General features: G+C 36.7%; 1 protein-coding gene, 1 long non-coding RNA gene, 1 other non-coding gene and 2 pseudogenes across 3 annotated transcripts; 2 read left to right on the forward strand and 3 right to left on the reverse strand.

Annotated features, from left to right (window-relative positions):
- Window positions 1-1,073: 1,073 nt before the first annotated feature.
- LOC149714400 (uncharacterized) lies at window positions 1,074-4,666 on the forward strand. The gene is made up of 2 exons (XR_016371516.1): window positions 1,074-4,317; window positions 4,408-4,666. It is a non-coding gene; the product is annotated as an uncharacterized LOC149714400 (long non-coding RNA).
- Window positions 4,667-13,282: 8,616 nt separating this feature from the next.
- Window positions 13,283-13,385, reverse strand: LOC149714401 (5S ribosomal RNA; annotated as a pseudogene).
- A 137-nt stretch (window positions 13,386-13,522) lies between these two features.
- Window positions 13,523-13,641, reverse strand: LOC149714402 (5S ribosomal RNA; annotated as a pseudogene).
- A 273-nt stretch (window positions 13,642-13,914) lies between these two features.
- LOC149714403 (5S ribosomal RNA) lies at window positions 13,915-14,033 on the forward strand. Its single transcript, XR_016374309.1, has one exon. It is a non-coding gene; the product is annotated as a 5S ribosomal RNA (ribosomal RNA).
- A 999-nt stretch (window positions 14,034-15,032) lies between these two features.
- Window positions 15,033-16,826, reverse strand: LOC149714404 (uncharacterized). The gene has a single exon (XM_089844835.1). The coding sequence runs from the start codon at window positions 16,824-16,826 to the stop codon at window positions 15,033-15,035; it is 1,794 nt and encodes a 597-aa protein (XP_089700961.1).
- Between the last annotated feature and the right edge of the window lie 977 nt (window positions 16,827-17,803).

Here is a 17,803-nt window from a genome sequence, read left to right on the forward strand (position 1 = left end):
CCGACTTTAATGTATAAGGATGGTTTTTTGATTGGTTATAACTTTTTTTGTATCGTATTAACTGCTTTGAAAAAATTCCACAGAACTACAATTCGGGCCCTCAATATGTGGTTAAAATTTCAAAAAGATCCACTCATTAGTTTATTTTATAAAAAATAAAGTTGCTAAGGGTGGTTTTCATTTGCATAAAATGATTCAGCCCTTTTGGTGAAAAAGTTAAATTTTCCCATAGAAATAACATGGAGTTTTTTTCAAATTTAGCCATTTTGTCGCAACCCTTTTGAAATGAAATATTCGTTTGTTACGTTTGGGAACGGTTTTATATCAAAATTTAAACCTTTTTCTAGGACCATTTTTAAGGTTTTTGAGAAAAATTAATTTTAAGTATGTTTAATTTTAAATTTTAAAAACTACCCCAATCTGCGATATTTTAGCATGGATACGCTGTTTTATTGGTAAATATCAGCGAGACCAATATTGGCCTTTTTTTACGTATAGTTGCGTCTTAATAATCCGATTGTTTTTTCTTAATGCCTTTTGGTTGAAATGGCCTATCGATAGTGAGATAAGACTGCTTTAATATTGCCGCCGTGACAAATTACCCCGTTTGTGGCCGCCATTTTTTTAAGGGGAAAAAAATTTGAGAGTGGGTCCTTTTTCGTTGCCATTTTCATATTTTTTGAGGATTTGCTCATGGATGGATTTTAAATATAATTTAAAGTAGGTTTCAAGCTTTAATATAAGCCTAATTTCATAATTTTCCACCTTTTGATTGTCCCACAATCCATTTCTAAACTAGGCACTTTTTTTAAGGCGGTGAAATTGCGCTAAGCCTTGGCTTAACGTTCATTTTTGCCGTTTAAAAAAATGTTTACCTCTCGTTGCCCTTTACTACTTCGCCTTCTCGTATCGTCGTACTTTTAATTAAAGTTTAGACTTTGAAAGTAGTGCTTTGTTTTCTTAAATATTACTTAATTGTATAAAATTTCAATATTATAATTGCATAAAACGAATTCAATTTTGTTTGTTGATGGGACGCGCCTTGCATTTGAATTTCGTTCCCTCGAAACTACCCCCCCCCCGAAGAATTTTTATTTATCGCCGTCTTTCGGTCGCTTCAGCCCGAAAACAGCTGTAGTGAGAATTTAGAAATGTTATTTATTAAAAATGTATGCGCTCAGTGTGTTGTTGTGTTTGCATTTTAATGCTTCTAGAAAATCGTGGTGCGCGTCGAGGTTTACGAATCCAACGTGTGTTGCGAAATGAAAATCAAGGGTGGATACTACATGATCTATGCTTTAAAAGGAATTTGACCGCGCCATGCAGTCAAGCAAAACGGTATTAGGCCTTGCCAAAACTTGACTGAGCTATTGCGCCTTGTCAGATTATCTTGTCTATCTATCAATGATATAATAAATTCACCCTCGGATATCCTGTGACGAGGAGGTGGTTTTAAAGTTACTAACACTCGATTTTGGAGGTAGATACTGTCTTGTGACACTTGATGTAACGATTTTATCTTATAAACAGACTATTATCATAAGCCCATATCGTAAATTAACCGCTGTTGATATCAAAGCTTAATTGAAATACTGATACCAATTTTTTAACTCAATGAATCATCAAAAATTATCTACTAAAAGAGATATCTACTTATATTCCATTCAAATTTCTCGCAACATTTCTAATTAACGAGTAGAAATGTGCAAATGAAGTTCAAACTGATTAATTGGGCAAATTGCTATTTTGGTCACCATTACCGATCACAGATAGATTTGCGCCCTTCAGTAGTGTTTATTATGCTTGTGAAATGGATAGCGAAATCTGTGATTAAAGTTTAAAATGGACATGAGCAAAAACGGCTTTATTCATATCAACTCGATTACCGAATATCTAAATTTGACTAAAATTAACAAAATATTCTATTCATGGTTAAAAATCTTGTTTGAAGCAGCAAGCCATCTAATCCTTATTTACCTTCTTTTGAAAAAAAATAATAGGTTGATACCTCTTTCAGTAGATGATTCATTGATATTTCAGTTTCATTGAGTTTAAAAAAAATTCGTTCCACCATTGGTTGATTTTCAATATTGACCAATCGATAATCACAAATTTTAATAACTAAATTATTAAAACCGGTTCAAAACCATATTAGTTTTGAAACAATTAAATTATAATTTTAAACATATATACTAGTTAATTCCTCGTAGGTAATTAGTTAATTGTCTTAGTCAAATTAATGCTGAATATTACATACAAAAAGTAAATAATAAATTCAACTTCTAAAATTTAAATGTAAAGTGTGTGCATTATTTCCCAATTAATAAAAGATATCCACTTATTTTCATTCAAATTAATTACTAATTTGTGGATAATGGATAGAAAATGTCGAGCTCTAATTGCGATATAGCTAAAATCAATCCCACTGGCTATTTATAATACAATATAACCTTTGCCCTATGTTTACTGTTTTGAATTTTATTTGTGAAATTTAAAACATAAAATAGTATTACAATTTTTTTAATTAAATAATTATTAATAAATTTCAATAAAATAAATTCTGGTTAAATACATAACACTACTTTTTACTAAGTTTCTGAAATTATCAGAGCTAAATATCAAAGACACATATTTAATTGCTCTCATTTCGACATAACTGCAACCGTATAGATTCATTCATTTAATAACATTTTTAAAGGGATGTATTAACTTTTAAAGGTGAAAACCCAGCTGACTTAGAACTTTAGAAGCAGGCTGGGAAATAGCACACTTCCTCTGGTCCAAAACCAGTTTATTAATTGCTTGGACTAGTTTTTTAATTCAAGAAGTGGGGGTTACTGGTCCTCGGGACCAGTTTATTAATTGCAAATCTATTGGAGAGCAAAGGCTGGGACCAGTCCGGAGACCAGTAAATAATTTCAGACACTAGGGGGTCACTGGTCCAAAGGACTAGTTTAAAAAATATCCTTATTTCCCAGCCTGTTTAGAAGTAAAAAAATACCAGGCTGCCAGGCTGTCTCTAACACAACAGAGTTGGCCATTCTCGCTTATGAGAAATGAATCCTTGTCATATGCATCTCTGGACTTTAGGAGCTCCAGGAGTCAGACTCCCAACTGAAGCAGGGTGGGAAATAGGGATTTTTTTAAAACTAGACATTGGGCCAGCGACCCCCTGCCCAGGAATAAATGAACTGGTCCATGACCATTGACCAGGGCGCGGCGTCTGCTAAACTAAAGAAGTGGGTAATTAAAATAGTTGAGATAATGTCTGGACCCTGGTTACCCTAGAATTTCCTTAGTGGTCCTGTGGTCCACTGCTCCCCCTCCGATTTAATTTTTAAACTGGTCATTTTCCCTGTGCCACCGCCTTATTTACAACGCTGAACCAAGAAGTTATATCAGTATCTCAGAGAGAAGATATAAATTCGCCAGATTTCCAGCTTTATTTCCAGTCCTAACGTAGGTCCGCAGTCAATCCCCGTCTCTAAATTACAACCAGCATCTCATTGGTTCTTGAAAACTCACGTCAGCGCGACGACGCGAGTGAGGAAAATTTCCGACTGACTAGAGCGAAATAGCCCGGCGCCTCCTTTTACGTCCCCCCTTGTATTTTGAAAGGGGGACTGGGACTATGGCGCGCGAATACAAAGGCATCTTATATCTTCTCTCTGAGATACTGATATAACTTCTTGGCTGAACTGAAGATTTCTTTTGACCGGACCATAGCCTACTCGATCACGCGCAACACGTCGCAAGCTGCTTGCCCTATAGCGCGAGTCAGGGTGGGAAATAAGGATTTTTTTAAACTGGACATTAGACCAGAGACCCTCCTGACTTGGAATAAATAAACTGGTCCGTGACCATTGGCCAGAGCACGTCGTCTGCTAAGCTAAGGAAGTGGATAATTAAAATATTAGAATTTTAATGTGTGGACTCTGGTTACCCTTGAATTTTTTAGTAGTCTCGTGGACCACTGACCCCCCCCCCCCTCCGATTTAATTTTTGAACTGTACCAGGCGATTTTTAAACTCGTCATTTGCCCTGTGTTACCGCCTTATTTCCCACGCTGGCACGAGCTGCTTTGCGTTGTCGAGTGCGTGATGGAGCGGGCTATGCCTGGAGTCCCAACCCCCGTTACTTACTACCAAAATACCCACTAGCATAGCCCACTCGATCACGCTCTCTTTTCCCCGGCTACATATTTTGAAGAGGGCACTTTGTAGGCGTATTTATTAACAATCTTGGATCACCTTTGTGGACTTTTAGGGTAGCCCTTAAAAATTGAGTCGGCATTGCCCTGACTATATTGTGTTTAAGGTTTATAAGCTTAATATCAAACAGACGTTAGTTAATGCTACAAAAAAGTTCGAAATTGAAAATCTCGGATCGTCGTTGAGAAGTTTTAAGGACATCCGAATTTCATATTGGGCTTATGAAAAGTTTGAGCTAAAGGTTAAACAGACATAGGCTAAATCAGCGTTTTAAAAAATTGTGTAAAACTGTCAATTTGGTCCTATTTGTGGAATTTTTAGGGGAGCGCCTCGCGTTTCAATAAAGGGTTGTAAAAAATTGTATTATGTTAATTACAATAAGAATACAAACTTTCAATGAGTTACGTTTTTATTTTTTGGAGTATCATTATAAATAAATGACTGATTGAGCAAAAGTTACGGTCCCATTTTTATATGTTTCTGCTTAGTGTAGATTTTGAAAATGTAAAACAGTTTCTTAACAATCTTAATTAAAATGAAGACTGAAGGAGCAGATATTAATCAAAAATGTCTTGATTAGAATCAAGTCCTAAAAAGTATCGATAAGACTGAGGTTATCACTTGACTGAAGGATCAGATATTAACTTTTCTTTTTAATTGAAACTTAAAGGCATGCTTAAGAAAAAACAACGTTCCATTACCGTTTTCCGTTGAAATAACTTATTTTACAGGTAATCAATTTCAAAAATTTACTTATCTCGGGTTTTCGGGCACAATTCCATTCCCTCAAAACATTTTATCATTACATTAATCACTTTTGAGAGAGTACGTGTCAAAATAAGCTTTAAAACAATAGAAAACTGAATGAGCGGTCTGTTTAGCCATGACCAAAACCTTCAAATCAGTGTTGCTAATGTTAGAAAGTGGATTTTCCCACTTCCATTTTAAAAATTTGCCGCATTTCCCACACCCCCTTTTTTACAGTCATATTTATCTGGACTATTTTATCATACTAAGTTTAATATGGAATATCACTCCGCATGGCTTTGACAATATGTACAAATGCTATAAAGCTTTAAAATTCTCAAAATATGCTTTCTTTTTTTTCAGTGCCAAACTTAAAATCACCGAATTTATTTCAAAATGTCGCTTGAAATTATTAAACCGGATAAAATTTTGAACAGGAAAATTCCGACATTTGATTGATTTCGGAAAAATATTACTTTTTCCCCACAGAGCCTAAAACCAAACCTAAATCTCCCACGATGTGGGAAATTACCCACACATTTGCAACACTGCTTTAAAAACTTACAACAAGCACACTTTCGAGACATGTTCTGAACAAATTAGTGCTTAACCCGCTAATAGTACGACCACGGAGAATTGATGTAAACTGTATTGAAATATATTCATGTGCGACCCGCGGCACTGAATGGTCTCTAACCATTGTTTGAAACTAGAGAGAGAAATAGTGAGCAGCATTAATCATGTCCTGAGCTATGAGAATGAACAGTATGACTGTTGACTGAAGTACACTAGACATTACATCATTTTTCATAACCACGAGTAAAAATCTAACTGTCCCTACTTAATTTTCCGCCATTGTTTTAAAACGTATCCACTGCGAAGCATGCCGGGCACAAATGAGGGAATGTCATACACGTACTCTCTCAAAAGTGATTAATGTAATGATAAAATGTTTTGGGGGAATGGAATTGTGCCCGAAAACCCGAGATAAGTAAATTTTTGAAATTGATTACCTGTAAAATAAGTTATTTCAACGGAAAACGGTAATGGAACGTTGTTTTTTCTTAAGCATGCCTTTAAGTTTCAATTAAAAAGAAAAGTTAATATCTGATCCTTCAGTCAAGTGATAACCTCAGTCTTATCGATACTTTTTAGGACTTGATTCTAATCAAGACATTTTTGATTAATTCATCATAGCCATTATAAAAGGTTAAAACTACACAGCTAAAAAATATGATCATCATCATTATAAAAAACAACACAACAAGACTTCGATAGACAGATCAACAAATATAAATATTCAACTTCTATGCCGAAATAACAGACACTTTAGACTGGCGTGTTCAAAGAATGAGAGCGACTTTGGATTAAGAACAGCAAAAATATTCAAAGAAATAACCTTCGTATTGCTTGAGTGTGTGTCTATAGAACGTCAAGCTGTACCAAGGCCAAATAATACGTGTCAATTATTTGGTTTCCTTGCATAATTATGTAACGGCTTGGCAAGCCTTGCCTTCAAGTTCATCAACACAATAGAAGTTCATAACAGCTATGAATTCGCTAAAAAAACTTTTTTGAACAAAAGTTGCTTCAACGTTATTAAAATTTAGAACAGCAATGGTTTGTTACTAAAATTATGTACTGTACTATGTTGGGAGTTTGGGCGCACTCCTGTAAGCCAAGCTTCTGGGCGACAAAGTTTTGAGGGAATAAGGGACTTGTCAGCATGCCTACCCTACAGGAACTGACTACCCCGTGTCCGCGGGTGGTGAAATACCCCAAATCCCCCCTCCTTCACCACCCGATTAAACCTCAAGTAATTCACTTGTTACTCTAAAAAAACCAACTGTGATTAACCGCATAATCACCTTGGACTTCAAAATCAATTTCCATCAAAACGCTTAAAGGTAATATACCATCGTTATGAACGTTATTTTACGGACGTTTGCCAATTAATGACGTTAAGCACTAATGCTATCTGAGTTCAAAAGTAATAGATATCCATAAAAAAATAAAATGGACTGGAGATGTCGCTACCAAACACAAGGCACATCATTAACTCTCTGAACTAAATTGCAGATTCTACATTAACAAAACAAAATCACGCGCGATGGAGCCAGTAAAAAAGCTACCAATTACATTAACCACTAACGCCATCTGAGTTCAATAGTGAAACACACGACTCCTCATTAACTCTGAAATAAACTGCTGACTCCACATCAATAAAACAAAACCAAGCGCGATGGAACCAGTAAAAAAAGCTACCAATTAATGACATTAACCACTAACGCCATCTTAGTTCAATAGTATTAAATATAGAAAAAAAAATAATTCAACTGAATTGGAGATATCACTAACGAAATACAAGGCGCTTCATTAACTCTCTGAGCTAAACTGCAGATTCTACACCAATAAATCACTACCCTTTTTAAAAAGCATCTTTAAGTATATTAGCAGTATTTTAACAAACTCCCCCTTCCCTTTTTTATACCTAAAAAAATTTAACATTAAAATCCATGCTTACTATTTTTCTGGCAATTACATATTCTCCATTTTACAGTCCTGGGATTAAATGTGTATAAATATTTTTTTTCATCATTGAATTATTCACTTGAGAGATTAACAAAATGATTATTGGTGTTCAAACGTTAATGTTGAACTTTTCACACTTTTCAAGTCCAACCTTCACGTATGACTGTCTTTGAACATTTTTTTAATCCCTCTCATGTATTCATAGTGAAACTTACATTTTAGATTCAGTTAAAATTAATTATACTTATTCATAGCTTTTCCCTGTTAAGGTCTATTTTTTTGCCAGCCAGGACGCAATCACTAATTATTCTCAAAAGCCTTTCTGGTGTCAAAAATAATTTTCCTTGTAAAGTTATGAATGAAACCCTTTAAAAAGTACGCAACTATTAGCTTTGAACGTGACAAAGAAACTTTTTATTTACTGGAAAATAATTATAATGAATACCATAAATAAATAACAACCAGGGAAATTTAATTAAAAATTGTGTGCTATATTTAAACGTAGCAATTATCAAACCAAATGTGTTTTTAAAATAAATCTTTAGCACATTCCAATAAAATAATAATCATGCGTGTTTAAACTTTGAAAATAAAGTTTAACCAAAATATTCTTAAAGCAATTTGTTGTTTTAATGATTTGAAAGTAATTATTGAACAGCCATAACTTTTAAAAATTACAATTTATATTTTAACTATTATATAAAATAAATAATATTATTTACCCTATCTTTTGTCATCAATAAACTACTGTAACTCTCATTTGAGTTTATTTATCAAAGGTAAAATAGTTGCCATTAGTTTCATAAATACTAGTAAATAATTTGTTGATCCTGTTGTTTCCTATATTCAATAATAAATCTAAGCACAGTTCCATTACCAGACTCCCTTAGTACGCTGGCTAATCATTTATCATCTATCCCAATGGCTAAATCCAATTAAGATTATACTTAAGAACAGAGCTAAAAATAAAATATGCCAAACTACCACACTATACGGAAGAGAAATTCTTTTTAAGACACGCCAAAGGAGGGGCCCTTTGCATTAAAACTGAATGGCTAAATGTATTCCTGTTATTGAATATAAAATTATTATGAAATTGCCATCTTTTCCAAAATACTACAAAATTGTGTTTCTTTTCAAACCCCCAAAACATGGCCAAATTATTGCTAGTTGTCTTATTTAATGTCATTTTTAACAAAAAAATTACTATTTTAGTTTCTTAAATTAGGTTAAAGTTAACCACAAAAGATGGTAATCTATATGTTGAATCTCGTGTAAAGGTTAAGAGAAATATCCGTTCTGAATAAGATCTTGTTGACACAATGACATTGGAAATGGGGTTCAAAATTAGCGTGAAAGCAACTGGTATATTCTGGTCTGGGTTCATCAGAAATAGTCGAACTAAAATCTATGTCATGACATCACACCCTCGTATATCTTACATCATCAGCTCAAATTAAGACTAAAAATATTGATGTGACGTCCCCTTAGCTACAAACTCGCAGTCTATTGAATGACACACTATTTCCTTTTCTGCAGCATGCGGGAATGAGCACTGAAATAAATTAAACACCACCGCATGTACGCAAAATTAATAAAAATTAAGACCGAAGTAACAGATATTAATCAAAACGCGTCTTGGATATAACCAAGACCTAAAAAGTATCGATAAGAACAAGGTTAATCACTTGACTGAATGCACAGATATTGAAACGTTTTTTTAATTAAAACTTACATGCTTAAGAAAGTAATATTCCATCACCCTATTCCATTGAATAAACTTATTTTACTGGTAGTCAATTTTTTTATTTTATTTTTATTTTTATTTACTTATCTCGGGTTTTCGAGCACAATTCCATTCCCCGAAAACATTTTATAACTACATTTATTATCACTTTTAAGAGTTTTCGTGTGGAAAAATACCATATAACTACACATAACAATGACAAAACGAGTTTAGGGTAGTCTGCTTTAGTCTCTGCTGCGCCCGATACGAACAAGTAGGATGTATAGTTGTATACATCCCCCTTGCTAGAAGTACACCTTGTGCCATTCTCATGCCTCGTGCCCTCGTCACTCAATTACGCGTTAAGCTGCTCGAGAATTCTGTGTGAATAGTACTTTTTAAGGTATTCGTCAGCAAATAGTAATTGTTTTTGAGAGCATTCCTCGCCTTGAAATAGGACAACTACGAAATAATTCGACCAAGTTGAAGTTTAATTATTCGAACAAATCTTATTTTATAAATATCTTCTACCATTTCAATTTCTATAAAACTATTCTACCAAATGCATACGGAGTGCTACCAGAAGTCTCTGGGGCTACTAGAAATACTACATTTACATTCGCAGCGACAAGTTTAAAAATCCCATATTTCTTTAAAAACCGTTAATACATTATCCTTGTTCCTGAAAATATACAGACTATGTAGCAGAGTCGAGCCACAGCGTCCTAGATCACGCGACTCGGTGAACGCAGGCTATATTGCAAAATAACCAAGTCAGAATTTTCAGGCTACGACCGCGCTTAAGTTAACAATTACAACAAAGAAAATCAAAAAATTACGAATATCATGAACTCCCCTACGGCTTGCGAACTATACAAACGCCATGGCATAGAACCGTGTGACCATTGTCTGTCGTTCCGCTGCTATAGACCCTTTCTACATAAAAAAAGAGATGTCAATCAGTATCGGGACATACAAGGGGGTTGACCTCTCGCCGTCTCTGCTCTATTTATGATCTTTCCATCAAGCGAGATGGAAGACAAAGTTTTACCCCCGTGTCTTTCCCTCTAAGATATGTCGAAGTGGTCGATTACATAATTCAGTTTAACCAAGAGTAAAAATCATAACGTCCCTATTGAATGTCCTGCCATTGTTGAAATTTGCACTAAAACAAAAGATTTCACTATTGAGCGTACAGGGCATGAACGGGGATATGTTAGTAACCTATTAACGACACAATGTCATACACGTACTCTCTTAAAAGTGATAATAAATGTAGTTATAAAATGTTTTCGGGGAATGGAATTGTGCTCGAAAACCCGAGATAAGTAAATTTTTCAAATTATTGAGAGGGAAAAAATTGACTACCAGTAATATAAGTTTATTCAATGGAATAGGGTGATGGAATATTACTTTCTTAAGCATGTAAGTTTTAATTAAAAAAACGTTTCAATATCTGTGCATTCAGTCAAGTGATTAACCTTGTTCTTATCGATACTTTTTAGGTCTTGGTTATATCCAAGACGCGTTTTGATTAATCCTATAGGGAGCTAACAACTGGATACGGGAAAGAGATAGTTTGACGTCACGCAGCCACCTTCTGGTTGGCATTTTTGCGCGTAGAATACTGTTGACGTGACTCTGGTTGTTCACTAACTGAAAAATCTAAAGGGTTGATCGCGGGTTTAATTTAGGTTTAAATTAAAGAAGATTTAAAACATGAAAAGCAAAAATTTTTTTGAAGGTAAAAAAAATCGCTCCTATCGCTTCAATGTTGAACTTAAGACTACCTTTTTTTCTATTATAACCAAGCTTGGAAAGCCTTCTCAGTTCTCTCCCCTGGCGCCAACTCTCTCTTCAAAAAACCTGGGAGGTCGTACCCCTTTTGCGGGTTGCAAGCAAGGAAATTCGTAGCTCGGGCTCCTTACTGTTGATGCGTCAGAGAGAAAACCCCGAAAACTTTCCATTCTACGAAAGGTACTGGCGCGAGTTATAATTCTTAAGAGCGAAAATTTACAGAAGTATATTAACAAAAAATAACCAAAAAAAGAAACGTGAATTTAAACTTTGAAGTAATATTGATTATTATTCAATTTACGACATCCTCCCCCTAAAAATGAGGATTACTGATTTTATTTTTTCTTTCATTTTACTTAGAAATTTCTAAGGGGAATAGTAATTGTAGTGGTCTTTTTATCTCTGAGCCTAAATGAGTTTTTAACGTGGCAGATCTAACAATTCCATCCCTTCCTACATGTAAATTAGTTATTATACACAATTTCCAAAGATGAGGTTGAATTCGCTCATCTTTCAGAATGACAACATCTCCCACTTTGGGTTCTCTAGAGTTAGCTACAAGTTCCCCTGATTTCTGGGCAGACCTTAATTCAAGGAGATAATCTTTTCTCCATCTGGTCCAGAACCTATTTAGCAACTCTCGGCGGTATTTCCACCTTTTTTTTTTCTAAATCTCCATAGCCAATTTGCAACTCTCCTAATTTGAACTTTCTGGGGGGTAGCGCATCTAATCTTTTCCCAATAAGAAAATGGGATGGTGTGAGCGCTGAAGGTTCGCTTTGATCGCTGTAGCTAATAGGTCGTGAGTTTACAACCGATTCTGCTTCTATGACGACGGTTTCTAATTCCTCGTACGTTAATAAGGCACGACCTACAACTTTCTTCAAACAACCATTCAGTACTCCAACCATTCTCTCCCACATCCCACCCCACCAAGGAGCGCGATCTATGTATCTCCAGTCTATCTATTTCTCTCCGAAATACTGGATAAGTTCTGGAGTGACTACTGTTTTCCATAGTTTGTTTAGTTCTTTTTCAGTCTTCTTGAATGTTTTTGCATTGTCTGACATCATGATTCTACACTATCCGCGACGCGCCACAAATCTCTTAAAAGCCATAATGAAATGCTTGGCGCTTAAATTTGTCACAACTTCGAGGTGGACAGCTCGAGTCGTCGCGCACGTAAACAAGGCGATATAGCTTTTTGATTCGACCAATGCTTTCTTTTCCGCGACGTAATTTTTGACCAAAAACGGTCCGCAAAAATCTACTCCCGTATTTTCAAAGATCGCGCCTTCGTTTACGCGAATCGGTGGTAGAGGCGCGGTTTCACATTCGAAAGCCTTAGCTTTCACGCGCGCGCATTTTAAACATGTAAAGAGCACGTTTTTGACAACTTGCCGACCTCTTGGAATCCAAAAACGTGTACGGAGACTCGATAGCGTAGCGTTGACTCTCATGTGGAGAACGTCCTCGTGATGCTTCTTTATTAATAGCCGTGTGAAGTGGCCTTGGCTGGGAAGTATAATTGGGTGTTTTTCATCAAAATTGAGGTCCGAAAATCCCAATCATCCTCCCATGCGGCAAATACCCTCCTGGTCTAAGAATGGCTTTAATTCAGCGATGAGTGAATCTTTCTTGAACTCTTTCTTCTCCTTCATCGCGTCGATGTCGTAAGGAAAAGCTTACCTCTGGGTGGTTTTTATCGAATAATTTTCAGATTCGAGAATTTCTTGCGTGTTCAACTCCCCCCGTCTCTTGTGGTCCTTGTTTCTCGCATTGAATGTAAATCTTTTTATCCAGGCCACGATCCTTACTACCCTAGAGCAGCGCTTCTCAAACTGTAATCCGTGGACCAGCACCGGTCCGCGGACATGCGGCTGGTATGGTCTGTCATACATAGTTGAAAAAAAAAACCGGTCCGCAAGGTTAAAAAGTTTGAGAAGCGCTGCTCTAGAGTACTTGGAATATTTCTCAATTTCCAAAAGAGGTTCGATCTTGGGGTTTGAACTCGCGACGAGGTAACACGCGCAGTCTTCATACTTTGCTCTTCGTTCAGCTTCAACCAAGTAGTGACTGCGCTCGACGCTTCTTAACTTCGGTTATCGGACGAGAACCGGTGTATTCAGCGTGATATGGCCGTTGCCGAGAGTGCTTGTTAATAATTTGAATTTAATTAACTTTCATCTTTATAACACAATAACAAAAAGAAGATATGTTTGCTTTTTTCATATCTGGTGGAATTTGAAAGAGAAAACAAAAGTGAAAAAGCCAACGGCACGCAGTATTCCCAAGTACTGTATGCGCTCGACGCTGCTTAACTTCGGTGATCGGACGAGAACCGGTGTTTTCAGCGTGATATGGCCGTTGCCGAGAGTGCTAGTTAATAATTCGAATTTAAATTAAGTGAGACAAATTAACCTTCATCATTTTAAAACAATAAGAAAAAGAAAACATGTTTGCTTTTTTCATATCTATTAAAATTTTAAAGAGGAAAAAAAAATGAAAAAGCCAACGGCACGCAGTGTTCCTAAGTGGTCTCCCTCCCAAGTACTGACTGCGCTCGACGCTGCTTAACTTCGGTGATCGGACGAGAACCGGTGTTTTCAGCGTGATATGGTCGTTAATGCAGATACGATGTTAACTTCAAATACATTATTAGGAAATGCCGTTCTCAGGTAAACCACAGCGCCGTAAGCCCTTTCGCTTGCGTCCGTGAAGCAATGAAGTTCATGGAAAATTCGTTGTTTCTTCGGTAGCGCGTGGTAACATCTGGGAATCAGTAGATAAAAAAAAAATAGATGAAAAAAGCAAACATATTTTCTTTTTGTTATTGTTTTAAAAAGATGATGGTTAATTTGTCTCACTTAATTTAAATACGAATTATTATCTAGCACTCTAGGCAACGGCCATATCACGCTGAAAACACCGGTTCTCGTCCGATCACCGAAGTTAAGCAGCGTCGAGCGCAGTCTGTACTTGGGAGGGAGACCACTGAGGAACACTGCGTGCCGTTGGCTTTGTTAAATGTCGTATTTCAAGTAGGCTTTCGGGGTGAAGGGGAATTTAAGCGAACTGGGGACTTGGACAATTTATCTCAATGTGGCTAAAGAAATTATCTATTTTATGAAGACAACCAGGATTTGTTAATTTAAACTAATATTTAAAATCTAATATTTATTCATAAAAATATTAATGGTGTACATAAACTATTTAATACAACATCCTCTAACATATTAACAAGAACAAACAATATTTTAGAATGCCCCCAATGCAAAACTTCAAAAAAGCTAAACTCAATCTTTTATGTAGGAGTAAAACTATACAACCAAATTTATTTACTTATATGTGATACCAAATCCTTTGCTTTAGTTAAAAAAAAACTTAAAATTCATATACTTAATGGCAGTGTGTAGCCATCTTTGATCTATTTGTTTATTTATTTTTTTATTTATATATTTATTTATTCCTGATTTTGATTGTTTTATTTAAAGAAAAACAATAACTCGTTTATATTTTATATTAAACGAAGTAAAAAAGTCATGCTTTACAAAAGATATTAAACTATATTCATGTATTTGCAAAACTTTATTTAAATTTTAATTTATATTATTTTTTTATGGTTATTCTCTTTTAATATTCTTTATCTAATTTTGATGTCCAATTGACGTTAATCTTAAGAAATTTAAGGAGGGCAATAAGTCGCTTGAAGACTTGGTCCCTCCTCATGAGCTTTTGTACTAAACTATGCCAAATAAACTTTGAAACTTTATTTAAAATGCATATAGTTATAACACCGCGTCTTGGGATTGATTAAACAACAAACTAATTCAAGAAATATCTAGGCTAGAACTGATGATTAAATTGATTCTGAGTTAGTTTTTATATACAAATGAATTTAAAAACATCATCCGGCTGGTCTATGTTTTAACGATAACGTTTAAGTTTAAAATCTAATCTAATTTTTGCCAGCATTAAATATTATTAGATTAAATTTAGATACAGTTCTAATCTATTTTTTAACATCCTCCCCCCGATAATATTTTGTGTTGAGAGTCGCTATCCTTTAGTTCCATTGGGTACAGGAGTTGCACCGGTCTGCGAAGAGTACCCTTTGCTGTTTTCACTAAGCATGCTCTAATTTTTCCGTCTCTGCCGGGATATAGCTCTTCAATTCGTCCAATTCGCCAAAGGTGTCGAGGGCACTTGTCTTCATGTATCAAGACCAGGTCATTGATTTGTAGATAAATCGAGGGTTTGGCGTCAGAAGACATATGGGCAGATCTTAGTTCGAGCAAATATTCGTTGCGCCAGCGTTGCCAGAATTTATTGAGCAATGATTCTCGATACAGCCATCTTTTTGTCATGTCTCTCCGGTTTGAAATTTCCTTCAGTTGAATCTTCGGTGGAAGGGAGTTGAGGCGTCTTCCAATTAATAGATGAGCGGGCGTCAATGGAGATGGCTCGGATGGGTCGCTGTTGAAATAAGTTAATGGTCTAGAGTTTATAGTACCTTCGATTTCGACCAATAAGGGTTCCAATTCTTCATATTTGACTAAGGCGCGACCTAAGGTTTTCTTTAAACATGTCTTGACCGTTCTCACTAGGCGTTTGAAAAATACTCCCCACCATGGTGCTCGTTCGACGTTGAATTTCCATTTGATGTTAGAGGTGATGAAGAATTCTTTGAGTTCGGTTTTAGATATCTTCTTCCAGAGGTCCTGTATTTTTCCATTGGCTCTCTTGAACGTCTTGGCATTGTCGGATAGAATTACTTCGCATATGCCCCGTCTTCCGATGAATCGTTTCAGCGCTAGTATAAACGTTTCCGTGCTGAGGTTGGTTGCAAGTTCTAAGTGAACTGCTCGACTCGTTGCGCATGTGAATAGTACGACGTACGTTTTCTCCGTTCTTGTTTCGGTGTTGGCTTTTACGAAAATCGGACCCGCAAAGTCGATGCCCGTTGCTTGGAATGGGATTGTGTTGGAAATACGATCTCGTGGCAAGGGTGCGGTTTCTTGTGTGATGGCTTTCGCTTGTAGCTTTCGGCATATCCAGCACTTTGACAGGAGTTGTTTAACGACTTGACGCCCTTTTGGGATCCAAAAACGATCTCGAAGATGTGTTAGAGTACTGGTGAGGCCCAAGTGGAACATCCTTTCATGGCTGTTGATAATTTGTAGTTTGGCAAAGTGAGTATTCCCAGGGAGAATTATAGGATGAGAAACGTCGAAGTCGAATTGAGATTGTTGTAGTCGCCCTCCTGCTCGTAGAATGAGTTGGTCGTCTAGGAAAGGTCGAAGGTTCTTGATCTTGGAGTCATGTTTTATTTCTTGATTGCTTGCTAGGCACTTGATTTCGTCGGAAAAGACTTCAAGTTGAACAAGTTTCATCCAATAAGTAGTAGCTGCGTCCAAGTCGGTGATCTCCAATTCTTTACTATGTCGTCTATTAGTTTTGTGTGTGAGATTGTGGTAATATCGCAGGACCCAGGCAGTGACGCGTAGAAGTCGGTTAAGGGAGCTAAAGCGTGTCGCAACTATGACGGGCTCTTGGATTCGAATGTGGCAGGTCGCTTGTGTAATTTGGACTATCTTCCTTTCTCGTCGCAATTCTGGATCTTGTAATTCTTCAGTTGGCTGCGTTGGTTGAATCTTCTTCGGCCAAAGATCGTTTGGTTTTGAGAGGAATTTGGGTCCATGCCACCAGTTTTCACTGTTGTGTAAAGCTTCTATTTTCATGCCTCGGCTGAGAATGTCGGCTGGATTATCGGGACCGGGTACGTGGGACCATTGACTGGGTTCTGAATTCATCTGGATTTCCACGATGCGATTTTGAGACGAATGGTTTCCAGTTGGTGGCTGCGTCTCTTATCCAATGGTAGACAATCATGCAGTCCGTCCAGAAATGTTGAGTTGGTTGATCGTTCTCGAAACAGGTAGCGACGGATTTCATAAGCCGTGATCCTATTACGGCGGCTAATAACTCTAATCTTGGGATCGTTGCTTTCTTGAGTGGAGCAACACGGGTCTTTGCAGATACGATGTTAACTTCAAATACATTAATAGGAAATGCCGTTCTCAGGTAAACCACAGCGCCGTAAGCCCTTTCGCTAGCGTCCGTGAAGCAATGAAGTTCATGGAAAATTCGTTGTTTCTTCGGTAGCGCGTGGTAACATCTGGGAATCTTTATTTTTTTTCAGCGCGTTCGGCTGTTATCCGAAAGGTTGGTGGTTCGAGCACGCCCAGGAGCGGTGTTGTGAGGTCTCAGATGTAACGTAAAAAGTCAAAGCTTTCCACAATACCTGACGACCATTTTTTTTCTGAGCTTCCGTGGCTCAATGGTTAGTGCGTTCAGCTGTTAACCGAAAGGTTGGTGGTTCGAGCCCACCCGGGAGCGGTGTTGTTGGATCTCAGATGTAACGTAAAAAGTCAAAGTTTTTCCACAATACTTGACGACCATTTAATATTTGGCTTCCGTTGCGCAATGGTTAGCGCGTTCGGCTGTTAACCGAAAGGTTGGTGGATCGAGCCCACCTGGAAGCTGTGTTGTGGGGTCTCAGATGTAGCGTAAAAAGACAAAGTTTTTCCACAATACCTGACGACCATTTAATTTTTTGCTTCCATGACGCAATGGTTTGCGCATTTGGCTGTTAACCGAAAGGTTGGTGGTTCGAGCCCATCCGGGAATATTGGTGTGAAATTTTATAAGTAACGTAAAAAGTCAAAGTTTTTCCACAATATCTGACGACCATTTAGTTTTTGGGCTTCCGTGGCGCAACTGTTAGCGC

The sequence above is a fragment of the Phalangium opilio genome, unplaced genomic scaffold (assembly GCF_054372755.1).
Source record: "Phalangium opilio isolate 3A_F unplaced genomic scaffold, DU_Popi_V2 ptg000009l_1, whole genome shotgun sequence".
Lineage (NCBI taxonomy): Eukaryota > Metazoa > Arthropoda > Arachnida > Opiliones > Phalangiidae > Phalangium > Phalangium opilio.

Excerpts from the sequence above, each read along its gene's own strand:
- LOC149714404 (XM_089844835.1), bottom strand. The coding sequence starts at position 16,826 with ATGAATTCAGAACCCAGTCAATGGTCCCACGTACCCGGTCCCGATAAT.